The sequence below is a fragment of the Ochlerotatus camptorhynchus genome, unplaced genomic scaffold (genome assembly GCF_037179485.1).
Source record: "Ochlerotatus camptorhynchus isolate MF236.1 unplaced genomic scaffold, CSIRO-AGI_Acam_v1.1 ptg000247l, whole genome shotgun sequence".
Taxonomy (NCBI): Eukaryota; Metazoa; Arthropoda; class Insecta; order Diptera; family Culicidae; genus Ochlerotatus; species Ochlerotatus camptorhynchus.
In genome coordinates this window covers 1,048,836-1,074,646 of record NW_027040737.1, presented here as the reverse complement: position 1 = coordinate 1,074,646, position 25,811 = coordinate 1,048,836, and the positions used below count along the sequence as shown (strand labels likewise).

General features: G+C 40.5%; 1 protein-coding gene across 1 annotated transcript in view; it reads left to right on the top strand.

The window, feature by feature from the left end:
* Window positions 1–1,287: 1,287 nt before the first annotated feature.
* LOC135704764 (uncharacterized) overlaps window positions 1,288–25,811 on the top strand; it is a 126,784-nt gene continuing 102,260 nt past the window's right edge. The window contains exon 1 of the mRNA XM_065226265.1: window positions 1,288–1,355. Coding sequence (XP_065082337.1) covers window positions 1,353–1,355 — 3 coding nt within the window. The 5' untranslated portion in view covers window positions 1,288–1,352. The remainder of the gene's footprint in view (window positions 1,356–25,811) is intronic.

The following is a 25,811-nucleotide window of genomic DNA, read 5'->3' as shown; positions in this document are numbered from 1 at the left end:
TGAGTTAGTTATTCCCATTCGAGCAACCCTACCGAAGACGCCTGAATTTAGATTTGGCTGTGCCCCGTCCAGAGTGAGCAATTCCTTCCGAATATCACTATGACGGCATCCAACCTTGCTTGCACTTAAAAGAGAGTTGAGTACTCTCTTCCTCTCGTTCGTTCGTAACACTCTCTCACTGATCGCATTGCTTTTCTGTCTTCCTCCATCGATCGACGGCGCAAATTATGCTACCCAGGCCATGCTGGTTTCGTTTGGCGCGCAACATCAAATCAATGCCATGCTGACCAGGCTGCTCGGCTCGTATGTGAAGCTCTCCAACAACCAGCAATCGCAGAGACCTGTAAGCGAAGTATGAATGCGCGCACATGTGGGGTTGAACCGACCCAGCCCAGCCGCAAAGCAAAAGAGTTGCAACCAACCGCATAGACCTCTACACAGCCACACCACGGACGGAACGGAACACGGAACGTCAGTCTACGGTGAGCATTCGACGCATTCGGACGTGATTGAAACTCTGGCGACGACTGCACTGTCTATTCTTCCGACCCCCACCCTGACACGAGATCGGTTCAAGGGGCGAACCGCACGTCCTTCAATAAATCGAGGTTTTTCATTCCGAATTGGATTAACATTTGACTAATAAGCGATTCGAATACCAGTTCGACACGTACGTGGCAGCGCTATTTTTTGTACATCCAAAAATTTTGGACAGTGAAAGTGTGGTGTTTACTTTATCCATTCATCGATTTCGGTGTGCACCGGACGACACTTCTTCCATACGGTTAGTCAGAGGTTCGCATTTAGGTCCAAACCAAGGTAAAGCACGTATCCGCATCGGACTCGCAGCCGAAAACAGGCCACCGCTCGGTGTTCGATCGCGTAATCTGTGACGTGAGCTCGGTGGATCGCGGGCGACGACGACGACGACGACGACGACTGAAAGATCGCAGAAGTGCAAGTGGAAAAAAATAACACAAGAAAAGCGATCGATTGTGAAGCACATTGCCTGTGTTGGTGCTGTTTTTTTTGCTGTTGTGAAACTGGTTGATATTTAGCCGTGAGGAGTTGTGGCAGCTACAGGAAAAAGTAGGGTTTTCGAAATATTCATTCCCCAAGCAGACAAGTGAGTGCGACAAAATTGCACAATTTCACGGAAGACGCGGTGCATGTGTGTGAGTGGGTTCGCTGAGGGATTTGTTTTTGTTGTTTGTTTTGACGGGAAATAAGAGGCTGTGTGAATCTCACCTGGAAGACGCGTGACCTTCAACGCTCGTTTGGACGACGCTACTGAAGCCTTAGACCGGTAGATTTTGGAGACCATATCTGGGGGCCCAGTGTTAGATGTTTGAATGGTGAGTACAGGAGTTTCATTTTGGAAGATATTAAGGAGTTTTTTTTTTTTTTTTTCCTTTGATTTGTTTTCCGTCGATCTTGTTTTCCGTGCTGAGCACCAATGCTACCGACGCCAGGGAGACAGCTCCCACACCTGGACCCTACCTATCGACTCATCAACTCATGAACCGGGGACCAACGGCTTTACTTCCCTTCCGAAGGAAGGCGTGATCAGAGATGTTTTGTCTCAGAACATCCCGGCGGCGCCGACTGGGATTGAACCCAGGCCTGCTGGGGTGAGAGGTAATCACGCTTACCACTACACCACCGGCGCCGCTTATATTAAGGAGTTGATTTATAAAGATTAAATTATAAGAGGAAGGTATGCAACTTCACGGAGAAAACTGTGGTCTTCAGTCTTGGTAAATAAACATAGGGGAAATGGCTCTAATGTTGGCCTATGGATCTAAGATTGGGCCCATCGCTAAAAATCTGCTATTTATCAATTGTATCTAGATGAACGCGTCATTGGGACGGTACTAATGGATATTTTTGGTTGCTATTGAAAATTTAGTCGATTGCTGAGTTTATGTATGGGCCCAAATTAGGGACACTTAGGCTGACATTACATACATTTCCTCCCACATTGCCTTATAGACCCTTGATATTGCTGATACTCAGCGAAACAAAAATATCACCATCATATCATGTCAATATATCAGCATTTTGATATTTGGTTAGTTGAATTGGTTATGCAGGTAGTTTTGTGGAGCATTAACATTTAAGCCACGGAATTCTTCAAACCGGTGCGAGATATCAAGGGGGAGAGGTGACTGTCAGATACGAACAATCGTCGCCTACCTCGCATAACTGGTTCCAAACGACAACAAGCCATAAGCAACGATGGTTTGTTGATGTTTGGAACCAGATTCACATATGGAAAATCAATGAGCGTAATCAGGTGAGGCCCAGTAAATTTGTCGTCTGTTTCGATCTCCGGCTGATTAAATGGATGACGGAGTTTGACGTCACACTCCTTCAACCGTTTAAACAGCGAGAGAACGAAAGAAATTCCAAGTTCACTGAGCCTTACACATTTACATCTCATTGATGGATGTTCAGTAGGCCGATTAGACATCACATCCTGCCCCTACACAATATAAATTGCACCACCGTGTTTAAAACGCACCTTGCTTCGCATTTGACAGGTATTTGTTTTGATTTATAATATATCGAGCAGAGGTCTAAAGTGGACCCTACACGATTGCTTTTATTGACAATAATCGTATTGTCAATACATTCAATATTGACGTCAATACATCGGTATTGACAATATTTCTGTATTCACATCATCAATATTAATGTCAATAATTCCCCTTCACGTCAATATATTGATACGTGTGGGGTTTGCTTAAAGCGAACCCCACATGTATCAATATATTGACACGAAGGGGAATTATTGACAATAATATTGATGATGTGAATACAGACATATTGTCAATATCGATATATTGACGTCAATATAGAATGTATTGACAATACGATTATATTGTCAATAAAATCAGCCGTGTAGGGTTCACTTAAGTTTTGTTCAAATTGCAGTAAAATCGGATGTGTTCCCTGTAATTTAGCAGCCAGTGGTCGTTTCAAACCTCTTACGTTTGAAGAAAAGGTAAACATCTAGGCCTACCATGATGCAGGTCCTTCTAATAGATAAATCGGTCGAAAACTCTTCCGATCTCACACGGCTTCTTGAAAATGGTGAGAACTGTGGCCTCATCGAGAAACGTTGGAGGAAAAGTAAGTTTATACCAATGGATACAAGGAGAATTTGTAGAATTGCAATGAATCAGAACAGAACAGCATCAAAAATGCGCGCGGAGTTGGAGCTTCACGTCGTGTGCACCAAATGCTGTCAAGCAGCGAGAACTTGGAATGGCTTAAAATACTAGGAAAGCCCAACATAACAGAACGGCATAAGTTCGCTCCAATTCCGCAAAAAAAAAAAAAAATCCTGAACCAATGAATGCTACGGACATAAATTGTGCAAAACACCAGATTTAAAAATGAGCAGGAACTTTGGAAGTGAAACACTGGTTTGGGAGCATTTTCCTTTCGAGGAAAGAATAGAAATGTTGTAGATAAGTTTGATCGAACACGGGATTGATGGGTCCTGACTTTGTTTTCCAACAAGCAAATGCTGCATCCACAACCCAAAACTGGCTAAGGTGTAATTTCCTAATAGAAACATAGAGGTTCTCGACTTGCCAGCTTGTTCTCCCGATCTAAATCCTACCGGAAACCTTTGGTCTATACTTTCTCGTCGCGTTTACGAAAATGGTAAACAATTCGATAACGTAAATCTCGCGTAACATTTGAAAAAGGCCTATCCTCGATCGATTCTCTTCATCGAGTTTCTCTTTGGTTTACCACGGCAACATAAAAGAATTTCTCACTAAGCTCGTAGCTCGTAAGCATGTTAGCTTACGCTTGAAACAACATACTCAATGGGAAATTCATTTGCAGTCGGGTTATTTGCGAAAGAAAAAATTGATTAAGAGAATCGCTCAACAATGATAGGCCCTTTTCTCGTGTTGCGCGAGAAATATGCTAAAACGTCAAGTTTAAGAATGCTGGGAGCAGATTAAGCAGGATACCCTTGAAACACTTATTTTGTCCATGAAAACGCAACTAATTGAATTTATCCCAAACAATGGCTCATACACAGATTACTAAGTAGTCCTTCAAGTTGTATTCTGAGAATTAGTAGGTTACTTTTTTTTAGTTTTCTAGTGCTGTAATTTAAATGGTCCCAAAATTCAAAATAATTTTATCCTGGTTTGATCCTCCTCTTATTTCAGAAAATTTTATTAAAAGTAATTAAGATGATGGTTAATTCAAGAGCAAATTTTCATTACGTCGAATGTAACAAAGGTAAACAAAGTCGAGCTATCAGTGTCAATCGATGCTCCTGCTATTACACTAATATACTGTCTGAATATAGGATCACATCCCATTTTAAAAATTATTTACCAGTCAAATTGCTTTTTGACGTAATCACCTTCCGATCAAAATAGTTTTCGATGTTACTTAAGTCACCCGATATCTATGGAGATGCCGTTTGCCTTAAGTAACAGAGAAACCAGTGAAAAGTGTACGTTCGTCGTTTCGATTTCTCAGTATTAAAGTGAATAAATAGAACTGTTTGTTGCTTAGATGATTTCGGTGGTCCTAAAATGATGAATGGGCTGCACGTAAGGAGACGTAATTGATAATTCTCCCGAATATCCTGGTAAATACACTTTGACTTAAGTAACAATAGGGGCCACCAAACGACGTATAATATCTTTTGACTCAAAAACCAGTATTTTTTAGCATGAAAGCTAGCGATTTGCATTTGTATGATTAAAACCCGGCTTAATATGTTAAACATTGCTATCACTATGAGATTATATGTGTTTAATTGGAAATAGGAATAACTTTTCGGTCATCAAAACAAAACTTTATTTTTCTCGGATCGGTGCGAATGTTACTTACGACATAATGAAAATTTGCTCTTGAATTATTGAAAAACAATAAGAAAATAATGATGATGCTATTTTTTAATTTTTTAAAAGTTCTTAGAAATTCAGAGAAGTTAATAACGTCAGGGAAACTGCGAAAACGTCAGGAATGTCTAGACTTTCGGAGAAGTTTAAGGCTCCTGAAGAATTAGTTCTGATAAATTGAGTGCATTTTCAAGAACTTTGAATGAATTCCAGTACTTCACAGAAAATCTTAAAACTACATTTATTATTTCGTTTTAAATTCAGGAACAGAAGTTCTGGGAATTTTAGGGAAGTCCATAGAATTCCAGTGAAATTTTAATGTTTTAAACGATAACTTCTGAAACTTCGCAGAAATCCGGTAGAACTCCAGTTGACTTTGGGAAAGTTCGGAGATCATCAGGAGGATGCAGAAACATTTAAAGTTATGTTTTGTAAATTTCACGGTTGTTTCAAGTATTGCGGGAACTTCAGGTAGGATCATCGCAGCTCCATTAATTTCAGGAAAATAGAAAGAGAAGCTCCCAGTTTTTTCAGGAAGTTCAGAAAGCTCCATAGAAGTTTAGAAAACTGTAATTCCAGTAATTGAATTTCCCAAAAGTTCAGAGAACTGCAAGGATGTGCTCCAAAAACTTCAGGAGAAACTCAAGGGCTACAGAAAAGTTTCGAGTAAATCAGGGAAGATCGAAGTTTCAAGTATTGCGGGAACTTCAGGTAAGATCATCGAAGCTCCATTTATTTCAGGAAAATAAATGAAAAGAAATGTAGAAAAGCTTCCAGTTTTTTTTTCAGGAAGTCCATAGAATTTTATGGAATTTTAGAAAACTTTGAAATTTCTGGAATTTTTCAGAAGTTCAGTGAACACCAAGGAAGTACAATTCCATACTTCAGGAGAAACTTAAGGACTACAGAGAGCATCAAAGAACCTCAGAACAGTTTTTTTTTTTAAGTTCTGACAACTTCAGGATGTTCCAAGAAATCCAGTAAATTGGAGAGAACTTCAGGAAAGATGTATGCACATTAGGAAAATTTAGGATACTTAAGGGAGGTTTAGGGAAGTGTAATGATTCTAAAGCAAGTTTTCCATGCATCACAGAAGTTATATAACAGTTTATGTAACCTTTGTATGACTGGTTTTGGTTGTAAAGAAGTTTACTCAACATAATTCCAAGAATATGTGTTATATGGGTCCGTGAATATCAAAGTTTCTAAGACTTCAGGATAATGGCAGGAACTTCCAGCAAGATCTCAGAACATCAGACAGTTCCATGATCTTAAGGAAAATTGTGGGAATTTTCAATAAATGCCGTGGACCCCCCGGTAATCTGAACGATTTTAATCCGAACACTTTTTAGTTTGAGCCCTGCTAATCTAATGGAACGATGCGAAGCGGAACGCAGAATCAAAACAAAACAGCAAATAAGGCTACCAGAAACACACTTTTCTGATGCCCGTAGGGTTACAAGAAGTTAAAAATGAACCCCGTTCATATGCATGAAATGTCGTTCAAAATAACGGAGGTCTACTGTACTGAAAACTGCAGGGAAGTCTAGAGCATTTCAGGGAAGCTCAAACAACTTCACTTTCAAAGTCTAGATTTTTCCGAACGTTCTTTAAGAAAATTACATAAATTTCAAGACAGTTCCGAGAACTTTAAAGAAAATTAAGGGATTCCAAGGGTTGCTTTATGAACGTCTGGAAAATAGTGGAATCTCTAGAGGAGTTCTGAGAACTTAAGGAAATTTGGAGAACTTGAGGAAAACTGCGAGAACTTAAGAAATATCTCTTAATATTCTTCAGAGGGTCTCTTGGATCGTTTGTCCTTTGCCGGTAACCATTGTGTTTATGAATTCTCATGTGATTTGATGAGAGTCACGTAATAAACTAAAAGGATCGTTTTCGCACTTTGACGTTCCAATAAAATTACGGCGGGCTCTTCTCCCTATCTACGTTCTGCCATACGATGGCTTGATTTGGTTTCTGGTGGTTCGAGCTTACTTCTGCAAGGAGAATCTCTATCACTCCGGCAGGTTTCACGAAAGTGTCTCTGCTTACGAGTCCGTCCCACCGTTTTTGGCCCTTCACACAGGAGTATGATGAGTATGATAAGAAATCAAATCTTGATCAACTCATGTAGTAGGAACAGTTCATTTCTATGAGCAGGCGCCTTGCTACAATAGGTGGTAGTCTATCATCATCATATAACGCTCAAATTAAATAAGATTGAACTAAACACAAACAGGGAAGATAGCAGCACTGTAGGTTAAGGGGATGCCAGGTGTATTTATAAAAAAATCTTCACTAGACATATCTTCACGTGTCTTCACTGCTACTATTCCAAAGAGTGAGGGAGACTGTCCAATATATAAAAGATTTAGTAAACTGTGTCTTGACAGCCGTGTTGAGGTTGTTAAGTGCCGTGTGGAAGTTGTTAAGTTCGTTAAAGTCCAGGGAACGTTGTAGATTTACAAGGAACTTCGTAGAGCTCATGAAACTTCGTATAACTTTAGGAAACTTTCCAGAAGTTTCAGCAAAATTATGTAAAAGTTCATTCAAAGTTAAGTTTGTAGAACTTCTTCAAACTTTGTAAAAAATTGTGAACTTTATAGACATTTCGTACAAATATGAGATATTTCGTTGAAGTTCGAGGATTTCTTTCAACTTCAGGGAACATTGTAAAACTACATCGTGGGCATGCAGGAAACTTCCTGGAATTTCGGAAAATTTCTTAGAACTTCAGAGACCTTTATAGAAGTTAACTTTGTTTAATTTCAGGGAGCTTCATGAAAGTTCGGGGCCATTCTTTTTTCTTTATTGTACTTCGTTAAAGATTAATTGACTCGCAGTAGGTCAGGGAATTCCAACTTCAGGAAAGTTTGTAGATGTGCAGCGAACTTCATTAAATCAGGGAAACTTCAGTGAAGTGCACGGAATTTTGTTAAACTTCAGGAATCTTCAGGGATCGTCAAGGATATCGTAGAAGTTCAGCAAACTTCTTTGTATTCAGCTATCTTCCAGGCCAGAGGTTTAGAGAGGTTTGTAGATGTTTTGAGATCTTGTTAGAATTAAAACTTATGGAACTTGGATCGAGTTCAGGAAACTTCGTACAAGTTGAGCTTTTTTTTATAAGTTAAGGGAATTTTTTAGATGTTCAGCGAGTTATAGGATATTCGTACAAGTTTATTAAACATGGTCGGAACTCAGTGAACATCCCAGAACTTTGAGATAGCTTTTAAAAGCTATGGAAAATCTTACCGGGGGAAAGAACTTTGCAGAATTTTCCAGAAGTTTGCGGAACTTATCACAAGTTCAGGGAACTTCATAAGGGCTCTAGAAACTTCTGGTAAGCTCAATGGATTTGGAAAGATGTACAGGGCAGTGCTGGGAATTTGAATTTGCTGAGATTTTTATTGCAGATTTCTACGCTAATCTGGCAATGATATGGCAGGCGAAAAATTACTCCTCGGTGTCACGACAGACCCTAACTGCATAAATTATAAGTCTTATGATTATTAACGGGCATGTCAGAGGATGTAGAAATTAATCTCATATAGGTAGCACAATTCGAACGAGGCCATTACGAAGATCATAAACCACTTACCACTTTTCTGCCAATTGCAGACGATTTCCTCACCTCGTTTGTAATGCTGAATACGCGATCCCATCGAACAGATTAGGTACCTACATGAGCTCTGCTTTGTCTCCGCGCACATGTAAGTAAGCGCAGTCATAATTACGAACAAACGATTGACCAATTGCTTACCGAATCGATCAGTAAGAGGCATCATGGGCGTGAAAAGCTTTTCTTTTTTTAATTTTCGTCTCGAAAGATGGATAACCGGGGTGGGCTTGCGGGACTGAGTTGCGTCTGTCTTAAACATTTCATGGCGATTGATTCCGATGATGGCTTTTATGCTTTTATATTTGAGCCCCCTGGAACCGCTTAGAATGAAAGCAATTCAAGCTGAACATTGCATTAGGTCCTAAGTAACATTGATCGATCCTATTCGTCGACTTTCTCTTTCGTTAATAACTTGAGCACCTATTCGGTTCTTGTTGTGTTTGTCATATTAAATGCTAGATAATAGCTTCTTTTATCGATCTGTGTGCTGAAAGTACCTGGGAATGGCTTTACACGTCCTTGGGGATACAAAGATTTTGATGTTTTAGTGCCTTGGAAGCCAGAATGAAGAAAATTTACATCGCAAACTTTCGATGTTTTCGTCCCGCCAATAATCAGGTTAACTGAAAGCGAAACATTGCAGCAAAGATGCAATATTCTTCGGTACGCAGCTGCTGTAAATCCTAGTTGCCATTAAATAGTGCGCCATCTACGGGGCTGGCGAGGAGTTGATTGCTTCACGGTGCGTGTGGATAATGCTTCATAGCAAAAAAAAATAGTTAAAACAACGAAACCGACATTCCAGTGTACCGTAACTGTCGCGGCAACGTTGGTTATGGTAATGATGATGATCATAAATAATGTTTGCTACATTACTCCTCGCCAGCCCCCGAACCAATAAAAAAAAACATTCATTCATTTGCTCTTGTCAGGCGAGAGTCGTCGCCATCGTCGCTAGATGACTTATAAAGCGGTTGCCGCAATGCCGCTTCTATTGCATAACGTTGCACTCAAGTGGTTCGCGGGTAAATGTTTGGTTTGGAAGCACAATAGCCATGCAGTTTCCTTCTTCAGCGATTTTTCTTCATTCAATTATTGTGCTTGCCAACGCAAGAGAGATAAATAGATTTACACTACTGACACAGTTATCTCGCAGTTAGGTGCTTCTTTTTTTTTTCTTTTAGTTTGGAAATGGGCTTCAATTGGTAGGGTACAGCAGTACTTCGACATAAGTGCCAAGTCCCGTCTAATCGAGCAGACACATCAAATATAGCAATGATTTCGACAGTAATATGAACATTTACATCCATTCTTCTCAAAAACAAACGGAACTTAAACTCGTATGGCAGAATTGGAATCAAGAAGCAATGATAGATTTTAGTAATATCTCAACAAGTTATCAAAGTCATCGATACGGTAAATAAATGTAGAAGTCTTCTTTAATAGAAACATTCGATTTTTGGTTTGAACCCGTTAGAAAAAGAGAGGTGAAGTTCGGGTTAGTATGACGAAAATGAGATCTTAACCCCATTACTCTTCGTGGGATCAACAGCGGCACCAACTGAATTCAAATGGCATAGGTCACATTTACATAAGGTATGGCGCAAAACAGCTCCGATTCACCACTCTTAACAGGTGCGGCTATAATTGGGCTGCTTTTTGTTGCTGGAAGAATGCGTTGACCGAAAATTAGCATGAGGTATAGTTTATTTTTTTAAAAGACTAGATCCATCTTTTTTAACGTTTTATGAATGCGTACCTAAGCTATGTGGGTTACGTTTGAGGTCGTAAGAGCAACCAGGTCATCCCAGATTGAGTAAATTTGGTTGGTTATGATTATTTATCAAGAGAATGTACGACGGTTTCGTGATGGGCTAATTAACGAAGAAAAACATTAAAACATCGCCCGTAGGGTTCATGTCCCTAATGTCGGCCTATGCATCTTCAACATAGAGGAAACTCTAAGACCAGAAGGTCCCGAAGAAACGTGCTCAACTTTTTGATTCAGCTCTGGTACTCTCTTCAGTCCCAAGCTAATCGATGCACCCCTCGAAACATAGGAAAATCCACGAACCCCTCATTTTATCTGTCAAACTTTCATACACGGCAAGAAAAAAATACTCAAAATTAAGTTTAAAAAAACTCAACGTTGGGTTCTATGATTTGAAGTCTGCCGTTGAGTGAATCAGAAAAGCGGCGTTAGTTAAAATTTACTCAACTATTGAGTAATAATAAATGAACTCAAATATAAGTTTATTTTCATTGAGGTTGCTCTTATGCGCCTTTAACCATTTCAGTTTTACAAGCGTTGATAGACGAGTGGTCAACACACGGGCCCCTTAATCTCAACGTCCATGGTTCGGTTCCAGTCTGCTCCGTTTTATTATTTTTTTGTCAACTTGGTCAACGATCAGGATTACTCAAAATTGAGTTTTCTTCTTTAACTTAATTTTACCTAGCCCCACGGAAACCACGTGATGAGTGAAAGGAACTCAATTTTGGGTACTTTTTTCTTACCGTGTAGCAAATAAAAAAAACATAGTGTAGTACTAGAATTGGGTTCGCTCGCTTATAGATTTACTTGGGACCAATAGGCTAGTCAAGTAGATCGCGAATTTAAAATCGTTAGTTTCCACTGGTTGCCTCTAATATTGGGCCCATACGTAAATTTCGCAGAGGTAGGATGTGGCTGTCAAATACGAACACTCGTCGTCTACCTCGTACCTACCTACCGGCATGGGTTCCAAACGTAAACAAGCCCTAATCAACCTGCATGGTTTGTTTACCTTTGGGAAGCAATTTCATACAACAATGATCAGTAGGCTGATTTGACAGCACGTCCCTCTCCATAAATTTATTTCTTCTTTCCTTCATTTAACGACGGTCTCTGTTCCGTAATCTAGTGCCAAGAGTGCCAATCACCGACGGACATCAATTGTCTTCCATTGACAGCAATCAAATGTGCAGGAAGGCAGCTTCCACACACCTGCGTAGGATATCGCACCCATTCAACATACATGGGCCGGAACCAACGGCTTTACTTCCCTTCCGAAGGAAGACGTGACCAGAGATTTTTATGCCTCAGAAAAATCTGTAACTTGCGGTTTACCTGCCAGCCTATAGCTGGCCCGATTTAACTCGGCGGGGCGGCTACGAGCTGGATACTTCCCTGAAATACGTTCGGATTTTGGGCGTTACGATAGAAAAAAGAAAGAAAGATAATGCAATTCAAGACGTCTATTGACTAATCTGACCTTCCCTTTCACACGGGGGCCCTTCGACGACGGCGGCGGCGCTTGTTGTTCACGTCGGCTCCAGACACGGTCTGTTCCGAGAGTTTTCTCCTTCTACACTTCTAGCTGCCTAGCAGCGGTCCTTGGCGTTTAGCGGGGGGGGGGGGGGGGGGAATTGAGTGAGGCTCCTTTATCGGAACCCTCCCGGCGACGATGGTGACGAATCACCGAACCAAATACTCGCCGTAGATGGTCCCGGTAGTCACCGCAGTGGACTACCCAGGCGAACACTCCTTCGGTTCGGCCTGCTTCGTCTCTCCTTGGCTCTTAACTGCGGTGGCGAGACTGGCTCTACTGACCAGCATTGCCAGGTCATTTTCAGAAAAATCTGGACCAGTTAAAATATAAAATCTGGAAAAATCTGGAATGTTCTAAAAAAGATCTTGAAGTGATTCTAAATTCTGGAATTTATATTTTTCTGGATTTACTTGGAACTCTTCACAAGATATCTTCGTCCTAAATTCAGAGTGTCCATTTGAATCATCCTAGGATTCCATCACACTTCTTTCCATGATTCCCTTAAAATAATCTTGATTATATCCAAACTTTTTAGTAACATTTTATGAGTTCTTAGCATTATCTCTTGTAATCTCTTATAAATCACTCTCCGATTCAACAATTCCCTCAAACTGGAAATAATTTTCTTTATGATCTACTCTTTCTCTATGAAATTCCATTAGAATATTCTTAATAATTTCCTCGATACACTCTTTAGAATGACCGTCACACTCTTTTCAGACTTATCCGATAATTACCTTTGAACTGCTTTGTAGGTAATGTCAGAATTGTTTTGAAATCCTCTTCAGTTTTTTCTTAGTACTCATGTACTTTGTCAAAATGGACTTGAAAGGCTCCCAGAAATTGCCAGATGTTCTTTTCGCATAATTCCGTTTAAATTTCTTAAAATCTGTTAAAAATGAATCTCGATAGAAAGATTGGACAGAATTCCATAGAAATTATTCTCACGATTCGCATCAGCACACTCCTTAAGTTTCATCTTAAGAATTTTCTATGATTTATCCGAGGGGGACGACACATCTAAATCTCAAGTTTAGATGCTCAACAAATCTCACACTAGCGAATCAATCTTCGAAAAATCTTCTTTCATTTGTCGCATCTACTTGCATCGTGCATCATCTTTTTGCAGGAAATCTTCAGAATCGTCATCAATCTTCTTTCTATCTACTCAGCGTGCGCGCAGCTAGCCACAGCAAAACACAATCTTTTCTGCATCGTAGATAGAGTCGTCCCCCTCGGGAGAATCAGGACCTAATTTTATTCTAGACGCGAGACAATTTAAAACGATAATTTTTACGCTACATTCTAATCCTAAAAACATGCCTACACGAATAAAAACTACTAAGAAAACAACAAATTAAAATATTTACATTTATGTTGCCTAGCGTGTGACCAAAACAAACAAAAATCATAACAGACAAGGCACACGCTCATGGCAAACACGTTAAAAGGGTGGGTTATTACTTGTCACCCTAGACGAGGGTTACAAATCCCACCGACCTTGGCTGGGATTGAACCGAGACCCATTGGGGTGAGAAAGCAGTCACGCTCATGGTGGGTATATAAATGGTGATACAGCTTTGTCACTATATAGGCGAGGAGGTCGCGGGGGGGGGGAAAATGCGGTTTCAGAGCAAATTGTAAACAAACTCGGTCGCTGTCCCATACAAAAATCCAACATGGCTGAATCACGAATTTGACACATTAGAACACCTATATGTAGCCACCTTGGTCACGCTTACCACTACACCACCGGCACCGGCTCCATAAATTTCGAAGGATAGCATTTTTGACAATTTTTTACCAGCAGCCAAAAATATCCATTTTCATTTTCCAGGTGAGGCATTGTCAACAATCAATACGAAACTAACGATTTTAAATTGGCTCACTACTTGACTAGCCTATTGGTCCCAAGCAAATCGATTAACGTACCCCATTCTAGTATAAACTTCAGTACTACACTATGTTTGTTTTGATTCGCTATGAAAGTTGGACAGATAAAATGAGGGGTTCGTGGATTTTCGTATGTTTCGAGGGGTGCATCGATTAGCTTGGGACCGAAGAGAGTACCAGAGCTGAGCCTAAAAGTTGAGCACGTTTCTTCAGGACCTTCTGGTCTTAGAGTTACCTCTATGGCTCTATGGCATTGTTCTGAGAATAACAAAGAACTGAACATTTTTATCGATGGGCCCAATTTTAGGTCCATCCATCCACATTAGTGTCATTCCCCCTCTATCGATGCATTAGTCTAAAATCATCTGAAATCGCTTCACAGCCCAATGGTAATAAAATAAAAAATACGATCGAAAAATTGGGTCGCTTGAAAACAGTGAAAGCATTAGTGAAATTAACGACAGATCAAGAGTGCTACTTGTGATCCACTCGTCGTCACTATCCAAAACTAAACAAACATCGAAAAGACTGATCTTAGCTTTCTATCGATGATCGACCACCAACTTACCCACAACGGCAAGAAACTACCTCGTCAATTATCAATTTGTCTGAATCTCCTCGTAGCAGCCGTCTACATATACACATATGAAATCATAATGAGCATCGCAGCCTCATATTCTTGACCCAAATTTTCGCACCACTCTCGGGCCCGTGCCAAGGGATGGGAAAATCGTTGAGTACGCTAACAATGGCCACAACACTTCCCGTCAATCGATCACCACCAGCTCGCGTGTTCATTGAAAAACCCAAATGGGGAGATGACCGGGGAATTACCGTTTTCAGACTCCCGTCAAATGTATCACACGACGACGGATGAACGAAAGTGCTCATTGAGTAATAATTGAACGTGAACACTCCTCTTTTGGTCGCAAATTTCCCAGAGCAAAAGTAAAACGTCGATGGCCGAGGGATTGACCCATTCACTATATAACATGTTGAGGCGGTCGGTGGTGGTAAGCCGATGAGTTTGGCGGATCAGCGCAATATTTCTAGGTAAACGATGTCATCCTTTTAATCACACGCTGATGTGCTGAAATAAAGGGCGAACACGAAATTATTGCGACACCGAAAATGTCATGCCAATTTTCTTATAATGTTTAGAATCAAACCAAAATTTTAGGGTAGTTTTATACATATATTTACTTCAAAAATCAAAAGAAAAGTTAATCGATGGAGCCTTGAGTGTAAAATTGAACGCATTTTGCCTTGATGCCCTCCATCAAAGTCTTTAAAGTGTCATCCGGTACCAGTTTCTCAGTTTTTTTTCTCCATTTTCTTAACACGTCCTTCTCGTCTTTGACTGTCTTCTTGCTCTTCCGAAGTTCCCGCTTCATTATTGCCCAGTACTGCTCCACCGGGCGCAGCTCCGGACAGTTTGGCGGATTCATGTCCTTTGGAACAAAATGGACAGAATTGGCCTCATACCACTCCAGGACACTTTTAGAATAGTGGCATGATGCCAAATCTGACCAAAATAGCGGAGCTTTGTCGTGCTGCTGCAAGAACGGCAAAAGGCGGTTCTCGAGGCACTCAGATTTGTAGATCTCGTCATTTACTGTGCCCTTTGTCACGAAAGGCTCACTCCTCAGTCCGCAAGAGCAGATGGCCTGCCAAATGAGATATTTGGAGGCGAACTTCGACATTTTCTTCTTCTTAAATTTGTCGTCCACATCGAACTTGCTCTTGCCGGTGAAAACTCCAACCAGGGAATTTGCTTAAAATCGGCTTTTAAATACGTTTCGTCGTCCATCACACAGCAGCCATATTTTGTCAGCATCTTCTCGTAGAGCTTCCGTGCCCGAGTTTTAGCCGTCGATTGTTGCCGCTTATCGCGGTTTGGGAAGTTCTGTACCTTGTATGTATGTAGTCCAGCTCTCTTCTTTGCATTCTGGACGTAGCACTGCGACATGCCGATCTTTTTAGCCAAATCACGGCTTGAGACGTTGGGATTTGCTTTAATCATCCGCTTCACCTTTCCCTCCGTCTTTTTGTTCTCCGGTCCCGGTTTTCTTCCAGCTCCTTTGCCGTGGTCCAACGTCAACCGCTCCTGGAACCGCTTCAACACTCTGGAGACGGTTGAATGGTGAATGTTCAACATTTTTCCCAACTGCCGGTGCGACAGGTCAGGAAATTCCAGGTGTTTGGAAAGAATTTGTTCTCTCAACTCGCGTTGGTTCACCTCCATTTTCGTTGAATCGAAAAACACGACTTCGAGTTTGACAGCATGTACACAATACACATCAATGAGAAAGTGTGCAAAATTTGGTTGATTTTTACCCAATGGTAAAAAAGTTATGCCCTGTTGAATGTGTCGCAATAATTTCGTGTTCGCCCTTTAGTAAGGGATTTATTTTGATTGATGGATCTTATCTCATTGAATCTGTTTGGAGAGTTCATTTTATTGAGATTGGGTGATGATCAGCCCAGTGGCAAGCGCGTAGGCAACATGTTATACCATGACAGCGGGCCCAGCACAGCAAAATAAACGATTTGAGCCCGGGACATGCTGCCTACTGTCAAACGCTGCTGTTGGTATAAGCCTTGTAACTGGCCTGGTGAAGATTGCATAACGAGCATAATTATTTAAGGGGGCACTAAAAGAAACTCGATTTCCGACTTTCTGTACACAGGCCAAGTAACATTTCTGGTTTTATCATAGTCATGATTAAGACTTGAAGAAGGCTTTAAATCCTCGATAAAACTGGCAATGTTACTTGGGAGTCTACGGGTAATCATGATTCGCGTGTTTAGGGTATTTAGCTCTACAATTTCCAAATTCCTGGCTAGGTTTTAGCAGGTTGACTGTAGAGGGACTGTTGGTAGGGGTACAGACTAACAGGACGGAAATAAACAGGGATGCCAGGTATAAATAAATAAAATCTTCTTCGAGTTGGACGAATTGTCTTCACATGCCTTAACCACTATTATTCAAATTTGCGACCGAAGATGAGGGAAGGGGCATTGTGTTCAATATTTCTGATTTATGAAACGACGCGTAGTAGTTCGGAGAACTTCATAGAAGCTCAGAAAACTTCATAGAAGTTCAGGAAACTTTCTAGAAGTGCAGCAAATTTCTGGAAAACTCGGTTACGAATGGATGAAGGAATTGCCAGTTGACTGGAATACAGTGCTTCAAAACCCGAATGCGGTGAATGTACTCGCTGCTACGATGTCCTGTCAGAATGCTGCGTTGGGAAAAGTACTGGATAAATATCCAAAAGTCTTCGAAGATAAAATCGGAAAAATATCGAATGTCCAAGCTAAATTGCCGTTGAAAGAGAATGCTAAACCAGTGTACCTTAAAGCGCGAAAAATACCGTTCAGTCTGCAAAAGATCATGGAAACGGAATTCGATAAGCTGGTTGCGAACAGAGTGCTGACAAAATTGAACCAAAGCAACTGGGCCACACCAATAGTACCAGTAAAAAAATCGCAGAAATCGTTTATTTAAAAAATCAAATTAAATTTCTTTTTCAAGTTCAATTAGTATAAAATTCAGGAAAAATATTCAGTTAGGCTTCCGCTTTTCCAAATCCGAATTGCCGGGCCTTACGCTTGACCCCTGCCATCAGATTTTGTACAGCCACCTTGTCCACCTTCTTCGCCGCAGAAAGCCAGTTTGCCTTGAACTGCTGCTCGCCCTTAGCAGTTTTTTTGGTCTTCTTTAGGTTCCGCTTGACAATAGCCCAGTATTTCTCAATTGGGCGGAGCTCTGGCGTGTTGGGAGGGTTCTTGTCCTTGGGAACCACCTGCACGTTGTTGGCGGCGTACCACTCCATGGCCTTTTTACCGTAATGGCAAGATGCCAAATCCGGCCAAAACAGTACGGAACAACCGTGTTTCTTCAGGAAAGGCAGCAGACGTTTATTCAAACACTCTTTCACGTAAATTTCTTGGTTGACAGTCCCGGAAGCTATGAAAATGCTGCTTTTCAAGCCACAGGTACAGATGGCTTGCCAAACCAGATATTTCTTTGCGAACTTTGACAGTTTCATGTGCTTGAAAACATCTGCTACCTTTCCCCTTCCTTTTGCCGTATAAAACTCCTGTCCCGGAAGCTGCTTGTAGTCGGCTTTGACGTAGGTTTCGTCGTCCATTACCACGCAGTCAAACTTCGTCAGCATCGTCGTGTACAGCCTCCGGGATCGCGCTTTGGCCGTCGTATTTTGTTTATCATCGCGATTTGGAGTCACTACCTTCTTGTAAGTCGATAGTCCGGCTCGTTTTTCGGCTCGATGCACGGTTGTAGACGATACACCCAGCTTATTTGCGGCATCTCGGAGACAGAGGTTAGGGTTTCGCTTGAAACTACCGGCAACTCTCTTTGTCGTCTCAGCGGCTTCCGGTTTTCGATTTCCCCCCGATCCAGACTTCCTGGCTGTCGACAAACGTTCCCCAAACACTTTAATTACATTTGTAACGGTTGATTTGGCAACTTTTAGCGATTTTGCCAACTTTGCGTGCGAGTAGCTCGGATTTTCGCGATGCGCAAGCAAAATTTTGATACGCTGCTCTTCTGCTTGGACGGCATTTTGACAACTGAAGAGTGAATTCCAAAATCAAAATAGGAGCAACATTCTACACACACACACCTTCAAAATGAGGGGTGTTCAGGTTTTTTAAATGCAAAATTGAAAGAAATACGTCAAGTTGATATTGACCAAATTTTGACCGTATCACCCTTTATGTGGCGACTATAAGCAAACAGTGAACCTGAGCTTGGTGGTGGATAAGTATCCATAGGGAAATTCTCACTTTAAGTACACATCGTGGCCTATACCGTCCGAACCGGTTGATGTACGGTGTGGCATCCACCCCTGCGATCTGGCAAAGGCAGGTGGAGGCCATACTACAGAGAATTGATGGCGTAGGGGTATTCCTGGACGATATTAAGATTACTGCTTCCGACGATAAAACACACCTAGTTCGGCTAGAAGAAGTTCTCCAGCGGTTGGACAAATGCGGAATCAGCGTGAACAAAAACAAGTGCGTTTGTTTTGCAGACCATATTGAGTACTGTGGGTACTTAATTGACTAGGAGGGAATTCACAAACTTCGAGAGAAAGTGGATGCTGTTCAAGGTATGCCGCATCCAAAGAACAGGAATGAGGTAAGATCATTAATTGGATTGGTCAATTATTATGGCCGGTTCTTCAAGAACCTAAGTACAGTATTGTATCCCTTGAACAATTTACTTAAAAACAATGTACCGTTCAACTGGAACAAAGAATGTGCGCAATCGTTTTTGAAGGTCAAGGAACTCATACAGTCCGGTAACTGCCTGGTTCATTACTCACCAGAGCTTCCCCTGATTCTTGCCACGGATGCGTCTCCCTACGTAGTGGGGGCAGTATTGAGCCATATTATGCCAGACGGATCGGAACGATCCATACAGTTTGCATCAAAAACTTTGAATCGTACACAGCAAAGGTACATGCAGGTAGACAAAGAAGCGTACTCTATCATCTTTGGCGTGAAGAAGTATTTTCAGTACCAATACGGCCGGAAGTTTACTCTTATCTCGGACAACCAGGCTATAACACAGATATTCGGAGAGCACAAGGGTCTGCCCGTGATGTCAGCTTTACGGATGCAACATTACGCAACGTATTTGCAATCTTTTGACTATGAGATCCGATTTCGTAAATCAACCAATAACGCTATTGCTGATGCATTTTCACGCATTCCGTTAGGCAATACGGATACGGAGGATACAATCGAAAAGACTGATGTCATTGAGATGAATCAGATTGACACATTGCCACTAACTGCTGCTGAGTTAGCTCAAGCTACTTCCGAAGAATCATCACTGCGGGTCCTAATCCAAGGCCTCAAATATGGGCAAACTGTTGAAGCAAATGACCGGTTCGGAGTGGATCAAAATGAATTTTCTCTCCAGAATGGTAGTTTGCTACGAGGAATTGTCCCACCAAAGCTCAGAAGACGAGTGCTTGAAGAACTTCATAGCGCTCACTTCGGTAACACACGTACCAAATCATTGGCTAGAGGCTACTGCTCTTCTTCTTCTTGTTCGCATTTCAAGCTTATTGCTTAGCGCATATTAGCTTATTGCGTGCTCTCAACTTAGTGTTCTTAATGCACTTCCACAGTTATTAATTGAGAGCTTTCGATGCCAATACCAATGCATGAATTTGTATATTGTGTGGCAAGCACAATGATGCTATATGCCCAGGGAAGTCGAGAAAATTTTCAACCCGAAAGATTCCCTCGACCGGACTGGGAATCGAACCCGCCGCCTCCGGCTTGGTAATACCATAGAGGTAACTCTAAGACCACTGGGTCCCGAAGAAAATCATTATTATTTTTGGCTCACTCAGTACCAGAACAACGGTCCCAAGCAGTCCCAAGCTATTTCACTCACCCCTGCATGTTCTGCATGAATCCACACACCCCTGATGTTATCTGTCAAACTTTCATAGCGAATCAAAACAAACATAGTGTAGTAATAGAATTTCAACTAGAATAGGGTACGTTAATCGTTTGCTTGGGACCAATAGGCTACTAAAGTGGTGAGCCAATTTAAAATCGTTAGTTTCGTATTGATTGTTGGTGTTACCTCTATGAAAGTACTTTAAAACTTCTTAACGAAATACTGAACAGTTTATCTTATAACAATATTATGAAAATGGATTGTTTATAAACGGAAATTGAATGGCGTAGTGATCAACTTCACCCCGTTTTACGGAATTTCGAAGAAGCTCTAAAAAATTCTTAAAAGTTTAACAATTTTTTTAGAATATTGAGGATCTTTGTATCAGTTAGAGGAATTGGCGTTGACGGCGACTATGTAGTTCTTTACTCCTATGATAAAATCCATAAGCAAATGTCAGACTGTGCGTGAAACATAGCGGGCTTTGTACTATCCTTTCATTCCACCGAAAATTCTCATAAGAAACTGTCTATATTTGCTGGAAGAGCAAATTTTTCGACAGTGCAGTCATCGCCAATCAGCGTTGCCAGATTGTTTTAAAGTTTATCGGTATCAAAGGATTTAAAAAATCGGTATTTATCGGTATTTACTGTTTTAATTTATTTTATATTTAAGCTGGTTTTTAAAGCTAAAATTTTAACTTTTGGACTATGATCGGAAAATTCTGAAAGAAAACTCCGGGGAATGTTTGAATTAGCTTCTGAAGGGACCATCCAGAGAAAGAAGAAAGAAGCTCTTCTGGTCGAAATTTGTGGAAAGTTCTAAGAAAAGTCGGAGAAACATTTGGGAACTACCAAGACAAGAATTGAGAAACTTCTACCCTGATAAAATTCGACACATTTTTATTGGCGAATTTCCATTAAAATTCCACATGATTTTCATGTGTCCACGCATTAACAGAAACCACTCAGAAATACGCATGAAATATATGAGTCAAATGAATAGTATGTGTGGTTACGCATGAATTGTATGTGTATACATAAGAACACATAAGAATATTCAAAGAAACCATCGAAAAAAAAATAGGATGTTACATCCAAAGGAAGCCAGAAAAGTTTCGGAAAATAGAAGTAAATTTCAAAAGTGGCCAGTTCTAGGGGAAGCCAGAAGAAGTTCGGAAAACCCTTCCAATAAAAGTCGAAAATCTATGGCTTATAGACAACCTTCCAGAAGAAGACGGAAGAAACTTCCTGAAGACGCTGGCAGACACTTTATAAGCGCCTACGGAACTGTCGAAAGAAACAATGACATAATTCCGGAAGAAAGAGATTTCTGGGGGATGTTCTAATGATCCAGCAAATTTTCCTGATATTCATAAAGCATCCCTGAAGACCCCACAATGCTCCTGAAGTTTTCGGAACATTCCTGAAATGCACTTAGGAATATTCCATAGTTCCACGGAATTCCTTAAAAGCTCTTGTAATTTTCATGAAGTTAATGGGGCTGTTTAGAGTTCTCTGATCATCCTCCAAGCACTCGGAACTTCCCTGATTATAATGAGGCTACCTGAATATCTATAACCATCTTTGAAGGTATCTGGACTTTCTTGAAGATTACGAAATGTCTTAGGTGCTCTTACAATTTTCTTGAATTTATTGTATCATTATCTCTGATCTTCTCGATTTTTTAAATTTTAATTCTTGGCACTGTCAATAAAAAGCACGGAATTTCCCATAAAATGTTCTCACAATGTTCTACTGTTCATGTAACTTCCCTTACGTTTCCTAAATTTGTGGAAAATTGCCTGAGTTTCTCGGAAATCCTTTAAAATATCAGCATTTCCTTGAAATGAATTGATCTGTCCTGATGTTCACGTAGCTTCCCTAAAGTTCTCTCAATTCTCCGAAACAAATTTAAGTTTCTTGAAAACCATTAAATTTCCCTGAAGTTTGAACTAGTGAAGTTTCCAAAATATTTCTGATGTTTTCGTAAGTTCACTGGAGTTCGCTGGACTTTCCTGAAACTTTCGGGTTTTGGAATTTGAACAGAAGTTAACGGAACTATCTTTAATTTATCGGAACTTACTCAAAAGTCTAAACTGTTCTGAAGTTTCAGAACTTCTTAAAAGTTCCTGCAGCTGGTGTGAATCCGTAATAAACATCTGGAAACATCCCTGAAGTTCAGGGGAGGTTCAAAAAACTGGTGGGAGAAGACGGAAGCGATGGCTGAAGAAGCTTCCAAGGGAAGTTGAAATAAGTTTTCAGGAGGAATTGAAAATAAGGTTTTAATGTGTGGAAGAAAATTCAGGAAGTAAAGAATGAACAAAAACTTTAGGAAGCTAAATAATGTTTAAAAAGTATTTCGCGATTCTCTAAGAATGACCAGAAAGAGCCATCGACAGTTTCTCGATTCATGGGTAGTCAAAAACGGTGAATAAATGGAAACATTAGTCAAAATAGTATCTAGCATATGACATTTTCAAAGTTATTTTTTTTTTTAAGAATTTTGAAGGCTCCAAAATTTTAAGTTATTCTAAAAGATACAAATCTCTCACAGTAATTTTCTCTGAAATTCAAGCACGGGTAGGCAATAATAATTTTGATCATTTAAAAAATCGGTATAAATCTGTATACAATTTAAAAAATCGGTATTCTGAGGAATCTTATCTGTATATCGGTATCCAGTTCGGAAATCGGTATAAATACCGATAAATCGGTATATCTAGCAACGCTGTCGCCAATATCGTAGCTGTTTGTTGTTCTCCCACAATTGTGACGTTAAACTCGTCATTGTTTGCACGGCCAATGTGAACGACCCAAATTTGTGCTTGGTTCACTCATAATCGCCAAAAGTGCAGGAACTCAGCGATGAGTAAATTTGCCTCACGTTTTTTTTTCAGGATTGTCCAGGAAACAAATCCCGAATATGAGAAAAGTAAAGATTGGATTCACCCAGTCTATTAGTACTAGTGAAGAGCGCTACTTCGTCGTAATCGCCCATTTCCATTCTATCGATCAGAAAAGATCAATACTATCTATGATTTCACCGTGCACAAATCAATAATAGGTTTGTTCCGATGCCTTAGTTCATTAGCTACAACATATATTCTATTAAGTTCTATTACTAGCATAGTTAACGATGCGTTTTAAAACCCATGCATGACACCATTACCGAACGTGGAAAGGATAGAAAACCATGTTTTCTAAATGCGTTCATCAAAATAAGTAACCAATACTAACTGATAAACGACGAAACAAATTCAAGTAGAGCTTAGCCTTAAATTCAACTGAGTTTTCTCTTAACCCAATCCCATTACTCCATGGACTACATGGGTCATAAACCCTGGGCGATCAACAACGGCGGTAGCAAAAGACCACCGTCCCAAGGTGAGTCAACTATAAAGCAAATTAATTCAATTTTCAACCGAGCATTAATTAACTAGGACAACTCTCATTTTTTTGTGCCATTTCATGATCGCATCCGCCGCAGCCTACTAGTCCTTGGGCTGCGGAGACTAAATAAGTCCGCTCACTAGGATGAACGTTTCCATTTTCGTTATTCTGAACAATACTCGATCCATTCACAAAAAAAAAAACAACCGAACCATGTGACACTTGTCCGTTGATGTTGATGTCCTACTGAGGGCAACAACAACGTGCTGGCTGGCTCGATCGCGCAGCCACCAAGCCTAATGTTAATATTACATAAAGTTCGACCCGATTCGGTCCAGTTTCGTATTGTGTTCGACCAAACTTCCGCGGTCGGTTGAAAAAAAAGAAGCCGGTTCGAAGAGAAGGTAAAAAGCGTGAAAAGATTTCCCCTCCCTGCACCCTTCATCTACACGGTCAATGAGATCAACCTAAATTTGAGTTCAGTTTACTCATAATCGCAAAAAGTGTACGATCTCAGCGATGAGTAAATTTGCCTCATGTTTTCCTTTTGGGAAACCTAAAAAATCTGCCGGAAAATGAGGAAAATTTATGAAAATTTTACTCAGCCTAGGAGTAGCACCAAAAGACTGAGAGAATCTAATCTTTATTTTTCTCATATTCGGGATTTTGGAAAACATTAGGCAAATTTACTCATCGCTGAGTTCCTGCACTTTTTGCAATTTATGAGTTAACTAAACTCAAATTTGGGTCGTTCTCATTGGCCGTGTAGGCGATCGGTTCCAGAAGGTTGATCTAAACCGAGCTGCTTATTGCATAGTTTTATGTACTCACTAACCCACGTGACGACCTCGATCGCATACCAAAACAACACCAACACCTCCACATGTGCTGCTGCGGGTGCGTCGTATGGTGGACCTTAATACTAAATTAGCACCACTATAAAATACGATATAGAAGAAACCGCAAAAGATGTGGAAAAAAATAAATAGACACAATCCCATACGAATGTGGTAACACCTATACAAAGGTGAGCCGTACAGAAACCAGTTGCATTGAAGCAAGTACAAGTGCAAGTAGCTGGAAACGCCGGAAAAGGGAGGAAACCGAGGAAGAAACGATGCAAAACCGCAACAACAACAACAACAACAACAACCTCCTTGCACGCTAGTTAAGTAGACTAATGCCTGCCGCCTGCAGACGGTTGGCTCGAAGAAGGCCTTGCGCTTGGTGGAAAACCACTTTCAATTTCATTGGTCTGCTATGATGATGATGATGACGACGACGACGATGGCTTTGAAAGGGAAAAAAAGTGACTTCAACTAGCAAATACCGCAATAATTATGGATGTCGTCTCAGGAACGGGTTTGTGGCATGTTGTTGCGGGATGTCTGGTTACGAGTGGAGCTACGTGCGATGTGATGTAACAGGAAGAGTTGCATGAGTTGAGTTTGTCTGCATCATGTTCAGTCATCAGGCAACAAATATTAAACCGTTGTAGCGGAGTTCATGTTAAAGGGAAAAGATTCATTCTAGAATAACCTTGCTTTATTATTGAAATAGCTAGCCAAGATCCCTGCATTCTAATATGAATTAAATCAAAACGGAACTTAAAAACTTGGCTCATTACTTGACTAGCCCATTGGTGCATCTATAAGCGTATCCCATTTTCGTACTAGAATCGGAGAGAGTCGAAGTAACTTTTGTCACTAGTGAAGTGAGAAAAGTCACGTCGTAGTGACGTGACTCTCTGTGCAAATCAAATATATCAAAGTGGTGTTGAGTACTTGGCACTGGTGAAATCTGCAAGTAGTAAACGAAATACGCGTATCCGTCAAAAGATAAGCAATTATAACGGAATTAATAGGAAATAAATCAACACCCTCAAAAAGCTCTTCATAAAGGGATTCCGTTAAGAGGTTCGACAAAATTAAAAGATTTAAATATATGTGCCATTTGCCTGTTCCAGATTCGATGTTTCGGATCAGTTTCTCGAAAATCGGACGATCAACAACAGTGGCATTTCGAGCATTATAATTTATGTTCGAAGTTTCAAATTTAAGTGAAAATTCCCCAAATGGAACACAGCCAGCGTCATCTTTTATATCAAATCTCGATGAACATTTCAAATGGTCCTATCTGCTTTGATCGATTCTCTTCATCGGCTTTCTCTTTCGTTAATAACTCAGCTGCAAAACCTTTCCCTGTTGTATTTGACGTTTTGGACGCTAGATAAGAACCTCCTTTATCAAACTATGAGATAGA